The sequence below is a fragment of the Apiotrichum porosum genome (genome assembly GCF_003942205.1).
Source record: "Apiotrichum porosum strain DSM 27194 chromosome Unknown scaffold_1, whole genome shotgun sequence".
Classification (NCBI taxonomy): Eukaryota; Fungi; Basidiomycota; class Tremellomycetes; order Trichosporonales; family Trichosporonaceae; genus Apiotrichum; species Apiotrichum porosum.
The window spans coordinates 2,651,341-2,673,608 of record NW_021167108.1 but is presented as its reverse complement, the minus strand read 5'-3'; the positions used below and the strand labels follow the sequence as shown (position 1 = coordinate 2,673,608).

At 60.6% G+C, this 22,268-nt stretch overlaps 6 protein-coding genes across 6 annotated transcripts; 5 read left to right on the top strand and 1 right to left on the bottom strand.

The window, feature by feature from the left end:
* Positions 1-290: 290 nt before the first annotated feature.
* Positions 291-1,795, top strand: EHS24_000971 (uncharacterized protein; the record flags this gene model as incomplete). The annotated part of the gene is made up of 8 exons (XM_028616777.1): positions 291-528; positions 582-815; positions 907-969; positions 1,024-1,065; positions 1,130-1,404; positions 1,443-1,497; positions 1,543-1,596; positions 1,641-1,795. The coding sequence occupies 8 exons, from the start codon at positions 291-293 to the stop codon at positions 1,793-1,795; spliced, it is 1,116 nt and encodes a 371-aa protein (XP_028480634.1).
* A 361-nt stretch (positions 1,796-2,156) lies between these two features.
* EHS24_000970 (uncharacterized protein) lies at positions 2,157-2,812 on the top strand (the record flags this gene model as incomplete). Its single annotated transcript, XM_028616776.1, has 3 exons — positions 2,157-2,439; positions 2,497-2,676; positions 2,718-2,812. The coding sequence occupies 3 exons, from the start codon at positions 2,157-2,159 to the stop codon at positions 2,810-2,812; spliced, it is 558 nt and encodes a 185-aa protein (XP_028480633.1).
* A 226-nt stretch (positions 2,813-3,038) lies between these two features.
* Positions 3,039-4,580, bottom strand: EHS24_000969 (uncharacterized protein; the record flags this gene model as incomplete). Its single annotated transcript, XM_028616775.1, has 6 exons — positions 3,039-3,643; positions 3,684-3,972; positions 4,188-4,266; positions 4,369-4,403; positions 4,444-4,470; positions 4,542-4,580. 6 exons carry the CDS (start codon positions 4,578-4,580, stop codon positions 3,039-3,041), a joined length of 1,074 nt encoding a protein of 357 aa, XP_028480632.1.
* Positions 4,581-5,557: 977 nt separating this feature from the next.
* EHS24_000968 (uncharacterized protein) lies at positions 5,558-8,326 on the top strand (the record flags this gene model as incomplete). The annotated part of the gene is made up of 11 exons (XM_028616774.1): positions 5,558-5,755; positions 5,824-5,941; positions 5,984-6,090; positions 6,146-6,415; positions 6,460-6,750; positions 6,809-6,822; positions 6,876-6,977; positions 7,020-7,100; positions 7,145-7,237; positions 7,297-7,396; positions 7,964-8,326. 11 exons carry the CDS (start codon positions 5,558-5,560, stop codon positions 8,324-8,326), a joined length of 1,737 nt encoding a protein of 578 aa, XP_028480631.1.
* A 4,049-nt stretch (positions 8,327-12,375) lies between these two features.
* On the top strand, positions 12,376-13,374 carry EHS24_000967 (uncharacterized protein; the record flags this gene model as incomplete). The annotated part of the gene is made up of 2 exons (XM_028616773.1): positions 12,376-12,553; positions 12,671-13,374. 2 exons carry the CDS (start codon positions 12,376-12,378, stop codon positions 13,372-13,374), a joined length of 882 nt encoding a protein of 293 aa, XP_028480630.1.
* A 2,781-nt stretch (positions 13,375-16,155) lies between these two features.
* Positions 16,156-21,220, top strand: HRD3 (ERAD-associated protein; the record flags this gene model as incomplete). The annotated part of the gene is made up of 7 exons (XM_028616772.1): positions 16,156-16,518; positions 16,564-18,470; positions 18,526-18,792; positions 19,208-19,837; positions 19,947-20,008; positions 20,177-20,693; positions 20,740-21,220. The coding sequence occupies 7 exons, from the start codon at positions 16,156-16,158 to the stop codon at positions 21,218-21,220; spliced, it is 4,227 nt and encodes a 1,408-aa protein (XP_028480629.1).
* Positions 21,221-22,268: the final 1,048 nt, after the last annotated feature.

Below are 22,268 nucleotides of genomic sequence, written 5' to 3'. Positions count from 1 at the left end.
GCTGGGATATCTACCTGTCCGGCGACAGTAGAGACCTAGCTTGAACAGATAGTGGGCCATCCCGTACTACAGCATGGCAGCCTGCATGCACATGCAACAGGTACAATCTCCCACCACATCCACCACTCCCACCACATCCACCACCGAGCAGTCACAGGCCGCGCCCTGGTCGTTCGACGGCCCACACCGTTTACCGAATGTGGCACTTGGGCAACCTCCACCGCCTATACCCGTGTCACCATCACACACACACGCACGCATTTCGACTCCTTCCTACCTCCCAACACACCATGTACAACGACAGCGCTGCTGCAACCGACTCTCAGCTTTCTCGTCCTCCTCTTGCATCCATCCCCGTCCCGAACCATGGTGCGTCGTCGTTACAGGGCGAACCCGTCAAGCCCCGCCGCGTTTCGGAGCCCCGGCCGCACGAACCTCCTCCACCCATGCGCGACCCCCGGGACCCTTGGCTTCAGTCGCGTGTCAACGACTTGTCTGTTGATCTCCTCCCACTACACGGCGGCACGCGTAAGTCGATGGTCGTCGTCTTTGCTCCTCACCAACACTAACGCTATCCACAGGGCCAATGCTGCGCAACGACATCTCTTCAACCATGGGCGAGGTCAGGGCGCAGCAGCTCGGCGACGGCGTGCCGATCCCGGTCCCGACCTTCATGTCCGCTCTCCAGGCCGCACAAGCAAATACACTCGACTTTGACCTCGCCCAGCGTCTCGCCCGTCTCGAGGCCGAGGTGCGCAACTTTGCTGCCCACCTCGACCTGAGTGACGTGCGGCTTGACACTGGTGGCCAGAAGCGTGAGTTGAGAGAGCCCACCCCAGCCGTGCGATGGCGACTGCGGTGCGAGCACCGAGAGAGCCGGGAGGACCGTGCGCTGACCACCCGTAGTCGACGTTCTGTCTGCTATCATCGACAGGCAAGCTGCTCAAGCGGCCAAGCAGGGTGCCCAGCGTGAGTTGCGCTTGTCTGAGGAGGAGAGTGCGCGTTCGCTGACCCCCGTTCCAGTGGCCGAGGTATTGGAGTCTCAGGAGAGGCAGCACGAAGAAGGTACGTGGTCGTTGTCCAGGGCGACGGCAATGGTGTACTACGAAGGCTGACTCTGGGGCCGCAGTCGCCGAGCTGAAACGCTTGTTCAAGTCCATCGTCGCACTCTGCACATCCACGTCGGAGAAGCTCGAGGATACCCGCAGCGAGGTTCGCCGTCTCAAAGCACAGCACGCAGAAGAGGCAGCGGCACGGGCACGTCTCGAAACTCGGCTAGCTACCGAGGTGGCGGGCCGTGCGGCACTGGAGGAGAAGCTCAAAATCACCCAGGCCGAGGTCGCGCGCATGGCCAGGTTGGCGGGAGAGCCTGTCAGCGAGGAGTTTGGGGGACATGACTCGGATGTGAGTTGTTGGCGTCAGGAGCCATAGCTGACAAGCAGTCATCTCCCGAGCCTGTCAACCGTCGCTTTTCGTGGATTGAGGCAGCCGACAAGGGTGAGCTCGGGCACGTTATTAGCGAGGCGAGCTGACATCTTCCAGACATTGCCAAACGTCGCCGTTCTCTTCAGTCGCCACAGTCTACCGCCGAGAAGGGTGAGTTGGGATCCCGCCCAAAAGCTAGTGCTGACCCTCTTCAGACGCTCAGCGTCGGCGCTCCCTCCAGACTCCTCGGCCAGTGACACCGCCAGAAACACCACGCGTCGCCGAGATGCCTACCATTACTGAACTTGCCCCACGCACTCCGGAACCTGCCCCACAGACGCCGGTGACGCCTTCCGCTGTCAAAGTGTAATCTCCGTCCACACCCCAACAACGCCGAGGATCATCCCAGGTCGGAAAGCCTCGTCTGAACCCAACACGCTCGCCCTTGTCGCATTCTCTCACGTATACTCTTGTCACTAGTTCAAGCCCACACGTTTGTTGCCGTGCTGCTAGCCGGTACTATCATGTCACCATGCATTCATGTTCTATAGTGGAAAATGGGGGTCGTTAGTTTGAGGCCGCTGTGGCGCGGATGTGTGTGTGTGTGGTGGTGATCTGGTGGGTGGTTGAGTCAACCTCCTGCTGGATCGACCTAGTGTGACCATCCTTGATAAACATCCCACTCGGTCCCCATCTCTTTCACACATCCTTCCATCCTCCTCATCCATCAAATGCCCTTCCAAGACGAAAACGACGCCTCCTGGCTGCCTCTACCTCACGGCCACGGAGTCACCACCCTCAACATTGCCGGTGCGGCGCTGCCACCAAACAGGCGCAAGCGGCCCGGCCACCGGTCGCCACCGGCCGCCCACCCAGCGCACGACCAGCAAAGCCAGCACGACCCACGCTTCCCACTTGGTGAGGGGGACAAGATGGGCAGGATCACATACCTCGACCCGTGCGTGCCCATGCGCCAAAAGAAGTACAAGCCCTTCACCGCCTTCAACCGTCGCCGTAAGTGCCGTCAACGAATGGTGTTGAGCCTGGGGGAGAAGCTAACTGTATGCCCAGACTTGGGTGGCGCGTCGCGTCCACCTCCTCGCGGCCTGGAGCCCTCGTCTGCTCACCGCCACGACTGGACTCCCTTGCCTGGTGCCCGTACGTGCAAACCCGCTCAGCTCGAGACGCGCGAGCCAGTGGCGGGTGACGCGGTGCCGCCTGCTGCCATGCTGCAGAAGCTCAGGTTGGATGGTGGGTGTTTCTTGTCTCTCCGGTGTAGTGCTAACGTGCAGCGGGGTTGCTCCAAGCCGAGACGCGCAAGACTAGTCAACACACGATGGCGTCCACCAAGGGCAAGCAGAAGAAGAACGCGAGCAAGGGCGGTTGAGGTCGGCGATGTTCATGTAAGTTGCGCAAAGGTTGCCGATCCAACTGACTCCAGTCAACAGAATCCCCCGCATGTGCCGTCCGTGAAGAGGAGTAGCCAGCAGCCGCGTCAGAAGCCAAGTTCAGCAGCACATGTATCCCTTGCCACCATGTCTCTCTACACCATCCTCTGCCTAATATTCCTGCATCATCTACCTACGTACCGCGCGACATTGCGGATTCTAGGTTTACGAGAGGTTGCCCTCGGCAGTGAGACGGCCGTAGGCCTGGGCAGGGGTGGGCTTGTTGTCGAGAATCTTAGTGATCTGGGCAACGACCTCGGGCTTGTCAAGAAGAGTCTTGTAGACGTCGAGGGCCTTGACGTTCTCGACCAGCTGCTCGGGCTTGGTGGCGCCGAGGATGCAGGTGGAGACGTTCTTGTTGAGCAGGGTCCAGGCAAGCGCGAGGTTGGTCATGGTGGCACCGATCGACTCGGCGAGCTTGGTGAGCTCCTTGACCTTGGCAATCTTGGCCTGGCCCTCCTCGGACTGGAGCTTCTTGACGGTGTCGTTGAAGAACTCGGAGTTGGTGGCAAAGCGCGAGCCCTCGGGAACACCGTCGTTGTACTTGCCGGTCAGGATACCAGAGTCAAGGGGCGACCAGATGGTGCTTCCAAGACCCTCCTTGGCAAAGAGCTGTCCGTACTCGACCTCGAAGCGCTCACGGTGGAGCATCGAGTAGTGGGGCTGCTCGACGGCGGGACCAACGAGGTTGAGACGGCGAGCAATCTCCTTGGCCTGGATGATCTGGGCAGCAGACCACTCCGAGGTACCCCAGTAGAAGGCCTTGTTGTCTGAGGGTCAGCCACAGCCACAAGGAGACTTTGTGCTCACTGTCAATGAGCCAGTTGAAGGCGCGGACAACCTCCTCCATGGGGGTGGTGATGTCCGGGCGGTGAGCAAAGATGATGTCCACATAGTCGAGGCCGAGGCGCTCGAGCGAGGCGTGGGCACCCTCGATGATGTGCTTGCGCGACAGACCACGGGTGTTGTGGACCTCCTTGCGGTTGGTGCCAAAGAAGATCTTGGTCGAGATGATAATGTCGCGGCGGTCCCAGCCAAGTTCCCTGATGACACGACCCATCTCAAGCTCAGACTGGCCAGCGGCGTAGCCCTCGGCGTTCTGCGATACAGAGTCAGCGGGCGGAGCCGACAGAACATCTGGCGCCGCATGGAAAGAGCGCGGTGGAGGTCGGTGGAGGTGGTGGTGGAGGCCACACCATGTGTGTTGCGGTAGAGCACTAGAGCAACAGCCAACCGACTCTCGGACCGAACTCCCCCAGCATTCCGCTGACAAGCAACGGGTCCGACAGCGACAGCCCCATAGAATCGACTCACGTCAAACATGTTGATACCGAGGTCAAAGGCCTGCTGCATGAGCTCCTTGACGACGTCGCCCTTCTGGGTAGCGCCGACGCTGTCTGTTAGCGGTGAAATGTGGATGGAAACGTCGACTGTTGGGTTCACAGCGATGACAGCTGTCCTCTCCAGCAAGCGCCTCTCGCTCGCTCTCACTCACGTCAACCAGCCGCCGTACGAGAAGACGGGGACACGCTTGCGGTCAGCTCTGCATCACGTTCAGAAGAATACACACGAGACCGGTCTCGCCGAGGTTGCGGTACTGTTATCAATGGTCAGTTCCAAACAAGTGTTCCCACGATGTCTGCTGTGGCTGCTGCTGAAGCTACTTACAAGCATGTTCTTGGGGTCAAACTCGACAGAAGCAGGCATTGTGGTGGATGTTTTGGTGTGGATGTAACGAATGGAGAAAGATGGTGATGGCCTGAACACGCGCGACAGATATAGGGTGGCAGCTGGGGCCAGACGGTGGTGGTGGTGGTGTGTCATTCGCGCGGCGATGGCGTCAACGCGTGCAACGCTCAGGACATGGAGCGGCTGCCCCGTCATAAAAGGGTTGGAACAGTCCAGAACGCCCGCTGCAACCCCCCCTCCACACGGCCTCCACTCGGCCCGAGGTTATTCTTAATCTCCCACGGGATCACACCCCACACAGTCTGTATTCGGCCGGCTCCGAGTGGGCACATATTCCTAATCAATTTCGGTCCCGCGGGTAGTCACTTTTACCAAACATTCACACGTCATTTATGAAGCCCCTACTATCAGATACTGCGGATTAACTCTCCGTAAGTAACAACCGGACAACCGCACCTGCCAGGCCCCGTCTGGCCGTCTGGGCTGGACGCTCGTCTTGCATTCCGCCGTGCATCACATAACCATGCTGGCAAGCACTCAGGTCCAGGCCTGAGCAGCGTCCACTGGCCACTTTGCTTCCCTCAAGCCATGTTGCTGGTCTGCCTCACCAACCGACGCTGGTGCGAAAAGGGCCCGACGCGTGACGGGAAGGCTGACAATCTGTCTCCCTGTGCAGTTTTCAATTGTCCTTGTTTTGGCCGGTTTGGCGCCTTGGCTGCCGTCCGTGCCGTCATTTTCTAACCGAAAACAACTTCTTGGCAAAGTGGACACCTGAATCTCCCCGTCTCCCAGCAATCAGTCATCCTTCACAACCTGCTCTCACTACCTCTCCACTCACCTCTTTGCGTCCACCGGGGTCAGTCGCATATAAAGCCCTCTCATTGAGCTCCCCCAGCAAGCCTGAAAAAGGCCCAAGCAAGGTCCCCCCCAGCAGTCCCACCTCCACCCAGGTGTTCACCAGTTCACCGGCGATAACACACATCAATCAGCCCACCATGAGCGGCTCCGCTTCGTCGTCCACCGAGGGTGTTGTTCCACCGCACCCACCCAAGCTGCAGCACCATGCCTCTTCCAACATGGAGCATGTGCAGCGTTTCGGCCCGCATTCCAACATGGTCTTCCACGATGAATTTGGAGAGCGTCCCCCCGCCCGGCGTATTCGTGAACTTATCGGCAAGCCCGTCATCCGCCAGGTGAGTCACCTGTTGCCACCCGACTCATAACCTCTGCGCGCGCTTCACCTTTTGCTGACATCTTTCAGTGGATCCAAGGCGGCAAACTTTACCGCGAGCCCTCGGCACGCGAGGTTCCGCGCTTTGAACTCTTCTTCGACCTTTTGTTTGTTGGCATTATCCACCAGCTTGCCGAGTCTGCTATTGGTGCGTTAAAGGGCTGCTAGCAGACATCGACTGACCGTCCAGAGGAGCCGGGAGGTATCGCTGTCGCGCGCTTCATCCTCACCTTTTACCCCTCGTGGAGTATCTGGGAGGAGGCGAGGCGATACTCGAACCAGTCGGGCACTGACGATGTAAGTGGTCGTCGTGAGAAACTTTTGACCACTGGGGACTGACTGTTTTGCCAAGCTTGTCCACCGTGTCTGGGTTCTCGCTGGCATGATCTGCAGCATGGGCTACTCTGCAAACGCCTCGGCCATCGAGCTCCACCCGTCCGAGGAAGGAGAGGAAGGAGTGGTACACGATCACACTGCCGTTCGCGCCGCCGTGGCATTTTGGCTCATCATCAAGCTGTCTCGAGCCCTTGTGCTCTGGTTCTACGCTTGGAAGCTGCCCAAGTTCCGCACCTCGCAGTTCCTCGGTGGCTGTGCCGTTTTCCTCCCCATGTTTGTGTATCTCGTAAGTTACCACGGCTTGGACCGCACCCAAACTGACAAGGCTAGCCTCTCATCTGGGTCACCTCGCGCCGCGCGCAAATTATCATTGCAACCGTGGGCATCTGCGTCGACCTCTGCCGCATCGACGCCGTCTTCATGTACATCGGAGGTCGCTACCTTCGTTGGAGGACTCGTCGTGAGGAGGAGCGCCGCATCCAAGCGGGCGAAATGCGTCCCGAGGACAGGTCCAACCCGACCAGCATGTTGGCAATGGTTCAGTTCAAGGACGGCTTTAGGATCCCAGCCATCAACATTGAACACAGCATCGAGCGGTCTGGCGCGTTTGTCGTCATTGTGGTAAGTGTGGACCGCGTGGTGGTGGGGATGTTATGTGTCTGTGCTGACAACAATCCAGCTTGGCGAGCTTGTGTAAGTCTACAGCATGGCCCTGGGGTTGAACGTCGATTCTCACACGCACACAGCATGAACCTCCTGTACACGGCGACCAAGGGCGAGTTTGGCGCAAGCCCAATGTTTGGAAAGGCCGCGCTCGGTCTCTTGGTGGCCTGGGCCCTCAACTACCTGTGAGTGTTGATGACAGAGAACAAGCAGCTGACTGGCAACAGTTACATGACCCCCGTCGAGGGCCCGTACCCGTACGAGCACGCTGTTCGTCGCAGCTGGTTCACTGGTATGATGTGGTCTTTGTGAGTTACGAACGCCGAGTAGTCGTGTGGCCACTGACCGTCAGCCTTCACTGGCCACTTTGCGCGTCCCTCGTACTGGCGTCCTCTGCGTCGGGCGAGATGGTCAAGCACGATGAGGTCGAAGCGGGCGTCAAGTGGTGAGTTTGCGCTAAAGAGACCGAGCACGGCATTGCGGTGTGTGCTAACGTTGTCATAGGTACTGGGGCTGTGGCCTTGGCTTTTCTGTTCTGTTCATGGCCATTATCGACGTTCTTCACAAACACATGCACCCGTGGAGGGCGGAGCGTGTCCCAAGGGTGAGTCTGACGATGTCTCGAGTCTTTGCCTCCCCTGTTGCAAATGCCTGCACCACACCCAACGGCGTGGGGACCGAGTTGGGTTTGTTTTACAATACCCACTGCTTGGACTCACCGCACGTACTCCTTCCCCACACCCCGCTCCTGCGGCGACCTATCCATCCTGCACGGATGTCACCGGAGCACTCGGGAGTCGACGGCGTAGTTACCACCCTGCCCTGAGGTCGTGGCCCCAGTGACGGTCACCCTGCTGTTGCGTCGCTCCATGACTATTGTCCTTTTGTCTTTTGGAGTCTAGGGCACGAAGCGATCGGACGTACGGACGTCTCGGTGGGGGACAGGCAACAATAGCCAGCTCGATGGGGGAGGGAGGTACGTGGCGAGTCACCCGAACGGGAGGCTCCAACTGTCCCCGACCTTGTTCGGGGACGTCGCACTTCGCACACTCCAAGGCCTGTTCGGTTGCAACATGAGACGTCACGGAGTCTCCATGACTGGAGGCTGTACATGAAGCGCAGGGTGGGCAAGGGCAAGTGACTGTTGACGTTGCTCTGGGGACCGGGACAGGACAGCTGGCGGAGAAGGACGAACACCAATATCCTTTACAAGAGTGGCAGTACTGACTTGCAGGCCGTTCGCTTTACCATTGCCGTGGGCGGTGCGCTCGCACTTATGCTCTTCCCGCTGTCGGCACACCGCCTCAGCTCGACGGCCATGATGGGCATCTCTGTGGCTATTACGTGGTTTATCCTCATCGTCAACGTCCTCGGCCAGCTCCCGACCAACTGCGACGACCCCGAGGTCATCAACACGCAAAGCGCCCCCGAGCCAGTGGTCACCCAGCTCAATCGCCAGGAGACGAACACTACCGGCCACCGAAACGTGTTTACGGCTGTGGACGACGAGTTCAACGTCATGTCGCACACCTAATCGAGATTGACATCCGTAAGCGAGGTAGCGCAGACTAATATTGGTAGTCCATAGGCACCGCATAAGGAATGCAAATGTGTCGACCTCTCGGATCAGTAGTAGTGCCACAGAGAAGCAGTGGCAAAGGGAGTGTGTGCACAGGGTAGAGTTCGCGAAAAGGGGAGGTCAGTGAGCGTGAGTGCTCATCCCTGTGTTTCCTTCCCTTGCGAGAAGTCTGCTTCTCGGTGTCGGTTGGACACACTGTGGACACAAACGCTACCCTGTGGGGAAGCACCAGCACCCAACATGCCCCTCGGAAACGCATATTCGAAAATAAAACACCCACAAAAATCAAAACCTCCTCCATAGGTGCGTCGATATGCCGCGGCCGCAACCACCCCGCGGCGACAAGACCAGTTCCCCGCCACTCCGGAAGCGGGTTTCACAAGGTTTGCTGCGAACGGTTTGAGTGTCGTGGTCGTCTCTTTTGTTTCCGAGTAGCCACATGCCCACGACAACAGCCAGACCGGCACCAGTGTACCTCCAGTGACCAGCCGCGATGGTAGGCAGGCCGTACCGTACCGTACCGTTCCGCCGATTCCGATCGATCCGACATGGTATGGGCGTGGATCCAGCTAGGACGGTGTACGTGTGGGTATGGGTATGGGTGTGGCGCGAGGGGTGTGGTATAACGCAAAAAAAGGAAGAAAAATCCCTGGAATGTTTCCGCCGGGGGTGTCGGGGTCGTGATAGTAGATCCGCATCATTCCGTTCTGCACAGAGTCACCACCTCGCCCACTGCTGCCGCTGCCGGAGCTAACGAGTACCTGCGGGGACATCCCGGTTACAAGAGAGGCCATGGAATTGGGGGCTACAGTAGTGATCGCGGACAGTAGGGGGTGTGTGTGCCTGCCAACCATGCAAGAACAATAGGCTTTTTTTTCGTTCGTGTCGCGATGGGAATTTACCGAGGGGTAGTCCCACCTCGGTCCACCCCTGTAGCTGGCCACCCTGCACGAGGGTAGGAATAGCACGGTGCTCGTGCGTCTAGGACAGCTGCGAGATGGCCCGACTATTTTCTGACCGCGGTTAGCTGTCGCGTTGCGTCTGTAGTTTGGGTTGTGGGCCACGCGCCGGGGGTTAGTGTGCAGCAGGACTTGAACGCCGGCTCGACGACCAGGACCAGGACCGGCACTACGTCGCTTGCAGGGCATGTCATGTATGTCATGTCGCTAGCTACTTGTCTCCCTTTGGCGGTGTGCATCCCGGTTCTCATACGGACGTTCCAGGGTGTCCCGTGAGCAAAGTGGCACGACTGCCAAGGCTGACGGCATATCGGCGGATGAACATTGTCAGACTAGTCCGCTGCCGCCGGCAGCGGCCGATCTTCCACACCCCCAACCAACCCTTCGCCTCTGTCCACATCTCTGCCACGGATGTGTACGGGCGCACAGCGAATGCCCGTTTGTCCGCATACACACTCGTCGTGTACCAAGGCCACTATCGCGGCCGCCGGCTTTGACGCGCCCGCGCCCGCAAGATCCATTCCTGCAGGATGTGCGTGTGCGCGCAGCCATGAAAAGCCCACACAATCTCGTGTGGCGTCTGGCCTCTGACCTCTGACCGCTGGTCCGCGATCGGGCGGAAGCGGAGCGTGGCAAGTCACCGCGAAGCCGCCGTCCACCGTCACTGACGCAGGGCCGCAATGACTCGGCGGCGAGGGGTTGTGCATAGGCAGGAGCCTGCCCGTGCGGTGACCATCGAGGCTGTCGTGGGGGGAAGGGGCGGACGCGTGCGGCACTTCGCTTCACAGATGTTGGCGGGATCACTCGCGATAACTCGCGACAGCGCCAAGTGTGAAGAATGCAGCGGTCTGGCGTCGTGAGATGACGCGTGGGTTTCGATTTCTGCGCCTCGCAAGCCACCCCGTCTCCACGCTCTGTCACTGCAGTCAGCGACGAGCCTTTTGTGTCCTATTGTTCTGGATGTGTGGACTGTCCGTACGCTTATCCCCCCCCCTGTCGCCCGCATACCGTGGCGCCCCGATTGGGTCCGGCCAGCCAGGGAGAGAGAGGAGATGAGAGGCCAGAAGCGCAGTGTGCCGGGGGCATGCCGGGTTGGTACTGTTGGCGTCAGCCAAGGCGACACACCCCCCCGCCCGCTTGTCACCCACACCATGTGTGCAGGGCACCGGGGCACATCGCGACAGACAGTGTGATGCCGAAACTGCCCAGAACACGCATGAATCCCATCTGTGCCAGCTGGGACAGGGGTGGAGCTCAAACCTTGTCCGTGAAACAATGGGCGCTCACATGCAGACTGCTGGACACTGAAGCGGGTCCGAAACCTGCCTCGGCCCATGGCCTGCCAGGCCTGTAGCATTGTGTGTCTGAGACCACAAGTGACAGGCCACGAATGACTGACTCTGGTACCGCCGGGACATTCCTCGTCACCATTCTCTGGGCGACACTGTGAAGCACCTACAGCACAAGCTCTGTAGCAACTTCCAATATTCCAATCGAGAGGAGACAGGAACCTGGCCACGGACCGAAGAGGACCTGGACACACCAACCTTTAGGCGGCCGTTGGCGAGCTGCCGGCCCTGACGCGGCGTTGGGAACTGACCACCTACGAGACCCGACAAGCTCTCAGCGCGCGCGTACTCTTGTTTTTCTTTTCTTTGCGCACGCAGAGATTACCTACAGGACGGAGCTTATGCAGGAAGTCTGCGGGTGCCTGGGGGAGAGTTTTGCATTTTGGTTCTATTGTCAAGAGAGAGCACCCAGACCTAAACCAAACCGAACCCGAACCCTCGCACGGGATCACGGGCAAGCGAAACGAGGACTCGAGACTGACGTGTTCAACGTCCGAATAAGCAGTAAAGTTGGAGGCTATGCCGAAGAGGGCAGTCACGCTTGGACAAGAGGCTCTTGTCCAGGAGGCAGGTGTCTATGGGGTGCTTTGAAAAATGAACGGGTGGTGTGTGGCAGATTGGGTTGTGCCACTGGGGACTATGATGTACGCACAAATAGAGCCCAAAAAGGCCAAGGAATGAGCCACAGGCGGCCCAGATGCCAGATGGGGGCCAGATGCATACCGCGGTGGTGACATTTCGCGACAGAGTACACAGAGGTACAGAGATCCAGAGATGCTATAGAGATGCAACATGGCCCGCCGGCCGCCAAGTTGCCGCCTGTCGGCCGCCCTGGGGGGACCTGGGCGTGGGCGCGGGGACGACCGGAGCTGGTGCCGCTTTTTGTCCCCCAAGATGTGTCTGTGGTTTCTGTGTGTGTCTCTGTGTCTGTGTCTGTGGAAGTGTGTGGCCTCTCTATTGTCTTTTGCCCAAAAGCGTCTGGCCCCGGGGGAGAGGGTGTGCATGTACCTGGCTGCACAGGCTGTGAGGTGGTGGCTTGGGCGACCCAAAACGCAATACACCCGCTGTTGGGAAGAGGAGAACCGGAGAACAATACGGGACATGCGACGGTTTAAACGCCAGGCAAAAGGGCCCATTCAAGAAAAGAGAGCAAAAAAAAAGCCCCTTGCGCGCGCACTGGGCTGCCTTGGATGCTGCTGCTTTGGCTCGTGTGCCGTTGGGAGGGCCCAGGAGTGCCCAGGAGGAGGGCCCAGGGCGGGGCGGGGTTCGTCCGGCGGCGGCGGCGGCGGGGCGGCACGAAAATAAATACAAATCACCAGGTTGCGGGGGTATTACAGACACACACTGTGCACGCGTTCCATGCGTCGTCTGATGGAGAGCGAGTGGGAGAGAAACCACTTGCGAAAGAGAGAACAGTGACGCTCCTTGCTCTGGCACACAACCCCGATCCCACACGCAAAACGCGCGAACAATCGCTCACCCTCCTCCTCTCATCGTATACAAGTATAGCAGCCCACACAGTCTCTCAACAGCCCCCCCACCCACCCCCACTCCCTATAACAAACCAAACAACAACACAGCGGTCGCCACCGGACTGTTCCCGAACGACCTCCACACCGCCACCCAGCAACCCAAACCCCCCTTTGTCATCGACCACTCCCCAGTCTCGACCTGGGTATCTGATCAACACCACACAATGCCCGCACACCACCTCCCTTCCCCTTCCTCTTCTGCATCGCTCTCGCCCCGCACCCAGAACTCGCACCCCATGAGCCGCCAACACTCGTGTTCGGAAGACGAGAGCGACCCGGCGGCCAGGAGTGCCCTCGAGATCAGGCGCGAGAAGAACCGCATCAAGCAGCGCAACCTCCGACGTGAGTCATAGAAGCTTTGGCAGCGTCTGGTAGACCATCCCCTGCCCCACACCCGATGCTTGTCTCTTGGGACCATGGTTGTCCACTACCACAAGCATGGCTTGCTGACCGCCACAGTCCGTCGTGCCAACCAGATGGCCGACCTCGAGTCGACGGTGACAACCCTCCGCAGCGACCACCACGAGCTCGAAGACCGCATTGCCCAGCTTGAAGCGCACGAGGCGTCGCTCTCTGCATGGGTGCGTGACCTCGAGAGCGCCCTCTCGGCCAACGGCCAGCGTGACCACGTCGAGTCTCTCCGTCGCATGTGGGCTGGCAACGCCGGCGTCGTCCACACCGCCCCCGAGACCTCGAGCCGCATGTCTGCCGACCCACTCGCCACCTTGGCCACTGCTGCGTCGTCATTCTCGCCTCCATCCCGCACCGACCTCCGTCGCTGGGAGGACGAGCAGGCCTCGCGCAAGCGCCGCCGCTACGAAGAGTACGAGCACCCGCACCCCACCCACTCGACCGGCATCACTGCGACGCCGGGACAGCCCCGCCTCCCGTCGCCCACGGGCGGCCGTATGCGCATTGACCAGCTCGTCTCGCTGCCCCTCCCGCGTCTCAACCAGACCTCGACGTCGGGTTCCATGACTACCGACGCGGCGTGGAACAGCTGGAACCACATCCCAGCCGACAACACCATCCACTACGACGCCAAACCTCGTGTCTCCCAGGACGCGCGCGACATCGCGGACCGTCCACACTCGGCCAGCAGCAGCGCCGGCACCACGCGCACGTGGAACTCGCCTGTGCAGAGCTTCGAGATCCGCCTATAGCGCGAGAGAGGATCCTCTAATTAGACCCATTCATAGCAGCAGCACAGAAAGTAGACAAGACAAGAACGAGAAGAAGTTATCACCACCCCACTCGTGTATGAGGTTGTAATGCTAGCCCTTTGGTTTTCTGGGTACACCATCCTTTGCAGCATTTTCTTTCTCTCTCCCCTTGCGTTTCCCAATGTTCTCGTCGAGGTAGCGATCGTAACGCGGCCAAAAATGCCGTAAGAAAGCACTGACGCAAGGTGGGTTTCTTTCACGTCGGATGCTGTCTCTGCGACTCGATGTGGCGGCGTTCGTGCCGATCAATGCCAATGAGCCCATTGGAAAGCTTGTCGCTGCACTGTAAAGCTTGTATCGACACTGCAGAGCTTGTGACGCATGCATAGAGAGGCGGGTGTGAAGCAGCACGTACATGGGTGTGTGCCGGCATGGCCATGGCCATGGGTAGTCTCCAGCGCCGGCATGGTGACTCGCCGGTGACGACCATTGTCCGCCTCGCCCCCGAACTGGAATCCCACACACCCCTTGTCCCAACAGACACGCGCCCGCACGCTTTCTGGGCCCTCTGTGTCCCCCACCGGACGGGGCGCGGTGCACCCCGGCGGACAGAGAACAATAGAGCTTTCTGTGCACGGCACCGGCCGGCCAGCAATGGATGGGCTTGGCACCGTGGTGGGCCACTAACCATTCCAAACCGCGCGCGTCACCGGGGGGGCATGTCCTGTGCTCGCTTCTGCGCTCCTGCGCTCTGGGCTGTGCTCTGCTGTGAACCTGTGGCCTGTGGACGATGTGGGCGATGTGGGCTCTCGCCCCGTGAGTCGTGCTGTGGTGGTGTGACCCTGTTGACGACATGGACCGGTTTCTACAAATGATCGGTCGGTCGTCTACAAATGAATGGACCACCTCTACAAATGATGGGTGGTGTCGCTTGCCAATCCTCCCTGGAGGACGAATAGTTCAATGTTCGGCATGGCTGCGGCACGCGGGGCAACGACGCTCTGTAGATCTCATCGCGTGTTCAGGGAAGACAAAAAAACCATGGAGTTGCCGCGTATATCCTGGCTGCTCCTGGCGGCGGCGTAACTGCGGCAATGGCGTTTCTCTCTTGTTCGATCTCTTGGACGGCCTCTGGCCACAACCTCTGGCCTCTGGGCGGGGCATTTCGGAGTGGCGCGAGGGGAAGAGGGGGGGAATGCACAGGCGCGCGCGCGCAACAAAGGAGAAACCGCGGTGGCTGACTCTGGGCTGACTCTGGTCTGACTCTGGCGGTGGGATATTTGTTCCGCGTGCACAAAAGAGACAGCACCAGGCAGCTGGCACATACGATCAAGGTGGCGCTCAAGGCGCCATTGCTGGTGACTGCACGGCGCCTTTTGAATCCCATGAACACCTCATAGCTTGCGTGTCTCACTCGCAGATTGTTCCGTGTCCACTCGCCGTATGTGGAACTCTGCAACCGACTGCGCGGGCGTGTCTGGGTCTGTGTGTACCCCCCCCCCCCCCCCCCCCGCGTCTGCGTCCGCACAGGCCGAAACCCTCTCACCTGTCAAACGCATCTGGCTCGTGTCTAAAGGGACAAGGGGAGGCGTGGGAGTCGGGCGACTAACCGACGTACTAACCGACAAGCTTGCAAGCTTGCACACTGGCCTGGTCGCAGGGCGAGCAGGACGGGCGACACACAGATGCCAGATGCAAGATGCCAGATGCTATCTAGATGGAAGATGGAGATGCCAGATTCAAGATTGCTAGATTGCCAGATTGCCAGATGCACGTTCGGACTTTTTGCGACCCCCTCCTCCACGCTTTTGGATCTTAGACGTCCACCGTCCCACCCGTATACCAGTGCACCAGTACTGTACCAGCAGTCGGAAAGTGGACTGGCCCGGGGCTGGCCCGAGCCTCGTGCACAACGCGCTAGTGGCCTAGTGGACGGCGGTGGTGGTTGTGGCGCGTGCCTGTGTCTACGTAGTGAAGGGGACGATGTGGTTCTCGAGGTGACTCTGTCAATGTCATTGGCACTGCACAGAGTTTGCACCCGAGAGCCAGCCAACCAGCCAAGCTTTGGGGGCTGTGTGGTCCGATCATGGCTGCATGGCTGAGACTCCAAACTCGCTACATGCGAGAATTCACCAGCAGCGGCGGTTTGTGGTAGAGCAAAAGGAGCACACAAAAGGGCCGCTGAGTGGTGACGCCGAGTGGTTGAGCTGTCGTTGGGCTGGAATTATCGTGATTTTTTGAAGGATTTCTCAGCTGACATCAGCTCTCGATTGTCGCCGTAGTACGTCGAGCTTGTAGCTTGGCTGCGGATTCTGCGGCCATGCAACGAACACATCTCGACCCAAGCACCCAAAGACTGTGCACCGACATTGCCACATTGCCATCCACACCATCCTTTGGCCTCGCACAATGCCGTCGGTCTATTGTTATCGGCCATCGGAAGAACCCGACACCGGAAAAACTGGAACGCTGTCAAAACCGCAGGATATTCGGAAATATTGGAATCCGTCGATTGCTCAGCCGATGGCGGGCGTGGGAGTGTTGTTCCATATATCCTTACGTAAAGCACATTGGTGTGTGTTACGTAATTTGTTTTTTGACTCGTTCGTGGGATACCTGCACGCGACCCTCACGTGGCCAGATCCTGAGATCCCGCCACGTCAAGCGCTGACGTTCCATGGCCACCCACGCGCGGCTCTGACGACGACGACATGCGAGAGCGATGACGGCCCTTGTTGTGACAACACAACTTCCCTTTCGACCCGAGACGGCAATGACAGAATGAGGCTGGGCAGACTAGTCTACCTCCTCGCAGCGCTCCTTTTCTGTGCCCTCGTGCTCGCCGACTCGGCGGCGCAAGTGCCGCTGGACGTCGACGATGCCGAGGGCCAACCAACAGACCAAGCGCCCCCTTCGGACTACACCGACGACTATGTGGACCAGGACGGTGGACAGGTCCTTGACGGCAAGTTTCTTTCTTGCCAAGGCTCCACGCTGACTTTGGATACAGTGTGCGCACCGCTAGTGGAAGCTCGCGAAATCCTCCAGGCACTCCAGCCCCGGGTCAACGCGCACCTGCCCAAGAGTCTCGGCGGGTTTGCTCCGAGCCAGTCGCTCGGCGACCAGCTTGGCTGGGGCCATGATGTAGGTGTTGTTCATGGTTTTTTAACACCTGCTGACGGTACGCAGGGACCGCTGTCCAATGCCGTTCGCCTCCTTCCGCGCGTCATCTCTGCTCTCAACCCGCTCAACCTCGTCAGCAAGATTCCCGCACCAGAATGGAAGACACGCGTGTCCCGCGCCACCAAGGAGCGGGCCGACCGCATGCTCGAGCTGCTGGACGAAGCCAAGGCGGCGGGATGCAACGATGCGCTCGCCCTACACGCCGAGGTGCTCATGTTCCCACCAAAGGGCGTCAACCAGGACCTGACCACGGCGTTTACCATGTACCTACAGTTCCTCACACGATCGTCCGACCCCCACGCCCAGTTCATGGTCGGCTTCTTCTATGCCTCGGGCCTCGGCGGCGCAGCCCGCGACCAGGGCAAGGCGACGCTCTACTACACGTTTGCGGCGCTGCAGGGCTACAAGCCGGCGCAAATGGCCCTCGGGTACCGGTACTGGGCCGGCATCGGCGTCAAGGAGGACTGTCACACTGCGCTCGACTTTTACGAGTCGGCGGCCAAGAACGCATACGACACGTTCCGTGGCGGCCCACCTGGCGGCATGACGCTGCTTCTGACGCGGACACGCCTCTCGGACCGGTTTGGCGGCATCTTTGGCCCGCGCGCGTCGTGGGCGTCGACAGGTGCCAACGCCGCCCGCCCGGCCGTGCAGGCCATCATGGCCGCCGCGGCGGGCGAGAGCGAGGCCGAGGTGCTCGAGTATTACCAGTACCACTCTGAGCGCGACTCACCCAAGGCGACCAACCGCCTCGGCAGGTTCTTCTACCTCGGCTCGATCCACACGCACGGCCACACGCTCTCGGCCGGCGCCGAGGCCGTCGGCGAGATCCCACAGAGCTTTGAGAAGGCGCGCAAGTACTTTTTCTACGTGGCGCGCAAGCTGTGGCCGTCCGAGTTTGACGCCAACGGTAATGTGGTCCCGCGCAGGAAGATGTCCAAGCAAGACGAGGAGAAGATTGCCTCGTACGCACGAGTGGCCGCGTCATATATTGGTCGCATGGCTCTGCGCGGCGAAGGAATGCCGCAAGATTTCCGTCGGGCACGTCTGTGGTTTGAGCGTGCCGCCGACTACGGCGACCCCGAGGCGTACAATGGTCTCGGCATCATTTACCGCGATGGTCTCGGTGTACCCCCCAACCGCGACCGGGCCCTCAAGTACTTTGAGTCGGCTGCCAGTGCCGAGCTGCACGAGGCTCAGGTCAACATTGGCCGCGTGCTCATCGAGGGGGGCAAGCCGCTCCAGGCCGTACCCTTCCTCGAGGCCGCGTTGCGCAACGGCTCGCCGTTTGAGGCATTCCACCTCCTGGCCTCGATCCACGCGACGGCCGCTCGCCTCCCCGGAGCTGCGGGCGACGCAGGCGCCTGCGGTGTCAGTGTGGGATACTACAAGCTCGTGTCCGAGCTCGGCGCGTGGGACGACGACTACCTCGGCGAAGCCGACCGCGCGTGGGCACGAGGCGAGGAGGACAAGGCCATGCTCGGCTGGTGGATCGCTGCCGAGATGGGCTACGAGGCCGGCCAGAACAACGTCGCCTTCCTTCTCGACCGTGGGCTAACGCTTGGGTCCATGCCAGAGGACACGGTGCTTGCGCTCTGGACGCGCAGTGCGGCGCAGGGCAACGCCGATGCCATGGTCATGGTGGGAGATTACTACTACCGCGGCGACGCGCCCGTGCCCGACGTCAACGAGACAGAAGGCAGTGGCTACCCTCTTGCCCTCCAATACTACCAGACCGCTGCCGACAAGCAGTCATCCATGGCGTACTGGAACCTCGGCTACATGTACGAGAATGGCCAGGGCGTCCCACAGAGTTGGCACCTGGCAAAGCGTCATTACGATTTGTCACTCGAGCACAGCGCCGACGCCTACCTTCCATGGCTCCTGAGCCTGACCAAGCTTTACCTGAGGAGGTGAGTTTCACCACTGGCTGCTACTGTTGAACACTTGAGTGCTGACATTCCCCAGTTGGTGGGTCGACGTGCGTTCAGGCGGTGCCATCCCGGGTCTGGCGCTGTTCGAAGATGGGCCCGATGGACCTGGATTGTGGGAAGGCTTAAAGGCCCTGTTTGTCGCGCCGGTCCTCGAGGACGCCGGTGATGGCGAGTATGAAGACTACTCGGGAGCTGGCTGGCAGGGTGCCGACCTTGATGACCTGGACGACGACCTGATTGGAAGTCTAATGATTCTCGCCCTCACCGGTGTCATCCTGGGCCTGGTGTGGTTGCGCGGAAGGTGGGTGCGGCAACAGCAGCAGCAACAGCAGCAGCAGCAGTAGAAGCCGACACCGTCCTTAGCAGTTTAGAAATGTACATTTACATTGCATCCCCATCTCTCATATTGCCCAGGATCACGGTGCCGCATTGAATGGCTGACGCGGCATGCCACTGCACAAAGGGCCAGCTGGCCAGAACCCCCCCGGCCGCCACTTGTCGCGTGCGACGCCACTTTACACTTTCCTTAGCCAGTCCTTAACCGGGCGTGGTCGCCGGGTCCGTCGCGTTGGCTGCGATCTGCGCGTTGTCGTTTGTCGTTTGCAACCTCCCAACCCACCACCCACAATGTCCGACCTCCACGCCCCAGTCGCGCGCCGTCGCCCGATGAGTATGTACGCCGGAACAGGTCTGGCGCTGGCGCCGGGCTCGCACAGCTCTCCCAGCGCGCAGGCATCGGCCGCCAACAACGCCCACGCCCAGGCGCTGGCCAACCTGACTGGCAACGGCGCTACGCGGTCAACCCCGCCAAGTCATGTATCGACACCGGGGCTGAGCGCGACGCCGCCCGAGTCGTCGCCCACGCCGTCCAAGCTCAAGCGCTTGAGTCTAGTGCCGCGCACGTCGACGCCGCGCCGAAGGGCCGAGAGCGGGTCCAGCACGGCCGGCTCACGCGACTATGCCACGCCTCCTCCAGCAATGTCTAGCCGGCGGCCGTCATCTCCCTCATCTTCGTCCACCCCTTCCCCTCCCTCCGCTCCTGGCTCGCCCACGCCCACGTCGACAGCGACATGCTCGCCAGCAGTGTTGGCCACGACACCGGGCGCGGCGCCTACCATCCGCGCGCCGCCGGCGGCCGCCAGCCCGACACCCAGGCGGTCTCGTCCAAGCTCGATCAGCTACTCTCCCAGCACCGTACCGAACATCTATGCGCTGGGCAGTCCCAACATGCGCCGCTTTGACCGCACCGAGCGTCGAATGTCTGAAGAGGTCGGCGTGCGCAACGGCGGCAACGGCGTGGCCCCGTCTCCTCCAGCTGCGCCAGAGGCGCTCACGCTCGCCGAGAAGTGAGTTGTGGCTGTCACATTCAGTCGAGACCCCTGGAGCATGGGTGGCAGCTCGGGCACTGGCTGCTGCATGCCACTGATCCGTATGGAACTGCGCTGACGACCCCAGACATGCTGACCTTTTACGGACAATTGCAATGCGCGAGCGTCGTGTCAACGAGCTGCGGCAGGGTGCGTTTCCAAAGCTGGCTACGGGGGGCCTCCACACGCCTGCCTGGCCAGACATGCCGGACGAGGGCCCAAGCGGGTCCGAGTTGGCACATATGTCGGGAGTTGCGCTGCTGGGGCCTCTCTTTGCTTTTTTATCGTGTAGCTCGTGACGCTGACGCTGTGCTTTAGAACTGAACTCGCAAGAAACAGCACTCGCGGCACTGCGGTCACGGTGGACGTCCATTGCGCGAGCAGACGCGGTCGCGCAGGGCCAGCAGCACGCCCCGCAGCCGCCGGTACAGTCGCCACCGTCGGCCGTGCAGGCCGCTCACTCGGCAGCGCAGTCGGCAGCGAGCCTTGGCGAAAAGGCCGCTGCGTACGCGCTGTCGTCGACGACGGCGGGAGCGTCTGCGCTCGGCGCCCTTGGCGGCCGCAGCCTCGGTGCTGTGCGCGCTGCGCGCACAAGCGGTAGCGGAAGCAGCAGCTCGTCGCTGCCGACCGTGCCCGACGACGAGCCATTGCCGGCACAGGCGGGCCCGGACGGCGACGGTGCGCTGTCGAATATCTGGAGCGCGATCACTGCGGACGCCGACGAGACAATCCAAGAGGGCAAGCGGTTCTGGGGCCAGCTGCTCAAGACTGTCGGCGCGGCGGCCGGCGGTGCCGTGCCGGAGGAAACCGAGGAGGAGAGACGCACGCCTGATGTGTGAGTTACAGCGTGACTTTGACCTGGACATTGACTAACTCTTCAGCTCTGGTTTCCGCACCATGCTGCCAGCAGTGTCGCTCAGCGCGCTGGGCGGCAGGAGGAACAGCACTAGCCACCCGTTGTCCAGCAACGCAATCACCAGTCCTCCCCCCGCCGACACTTCCCTCCCTGCTACGGCGCCCGCGCCAGCCTCGCCGTCCAAGCGCAACTCGATCCGGCTCCAGCGTCCGTCACTCACCCCCGGACCCAACCCCAACTCGAACCCCATGGCGCGCATGGGCTCGGGTACGTCGACCACGAGCCACACGAGCGCCTCGCGCTCGCTCCTCGACGACTCGGACGACGACACACCCGCCGGCGGTGCCGGACCGTTGCTCGAGCCCGTGCGCAAGAGCCCGTCGCCGTCGCCCCAGAACAGCCCGCTGGGGCCGCTCGACACGTCCGCAGCCTCTGGCGCAGCCGTGCACAGCCCCGCCAGCCCCGTGCGTCCAGTGACCGTCATGCTGGACGGCATGTTGTGGTGATAGATACGTAGACGTAGACGTAGACGTAGGTGTGGCGCGGTCGGAAGGGACGTTGTTTCCCAAATTAGACAAATCACGAAGATATAGCATGAGAAAGAAGCAGTGTGCATATGGGATGTAAAGTTGTTACGACGCGTGCATGCGTGCATCGCCGCCGCCGCCCAGATGTGCTGCAACCGCGTTTGAGAGTAACGTGTGTGAGGCATTTGGACATGGGCGGCGCTCGCGACGGCGTAGCAACATCATGTAGGGCATGTAGGGCATGTCTCCATGTCGTTTGGTCGTTGGCGGGGATTCAAGAAAGCGATTGAGCGCAGTCACCGAGAACGCAGTATGGACAGACGTAGTCTACATAGTAGCCCCCTTATGCGTTTCTCCAACTTGCCGAAAACACATAGAGGGCTACGACCGTAGGCGCGCGGACTTGATACTGCGTTCTCCCCCGTCTCCAAAATACGTACAGGGGCTACGACCGTATGCGGGCTGACATGATACTGCGTTCTCTGGCGCCATCCCACACACTCGCCAGGTGGGCGTCCCCGTCGCTCCCGACGATCACCCAGCCCTGCGACGCTGAGGTGTGGGTATCTGGCTTACTGCGCGCGCTGGCCCGGCGGGTCACTGCAGTGTTGGATCTCGGACAAACGCCACTGCACATGTATGTCGGTTCTCTCCAAGTGAGTCACCTACACTCAACCACCACACTACCTCCACCGTCCTGAATGGTTTAAGCCGCCACTACCCGTCTTAGCCCAACAGCTCCAAGCCTTCCCAGCCATCTATGTGCACCAGCACAAGAACACACACAGGGCCACTCGCCGCAAGAGCCACAGGAGCCACACTCCAGCCGCCACGAGCGACCAAGCCCGCCATGCCGCTGTTTTCCCTCCCATTCCCACTGATCAGACTGATCACTGAGCGCCACAGATCAGCCAGCCAGCAGCCAGCCAGCAAGCCCTCCATTCCAGCCCGTCACGCTGACGCCGAGTCAACACTGGCGGACGGGACGTTGCGGTGTACGCCGCCGATGGCGGCGGTGACCGGTCGT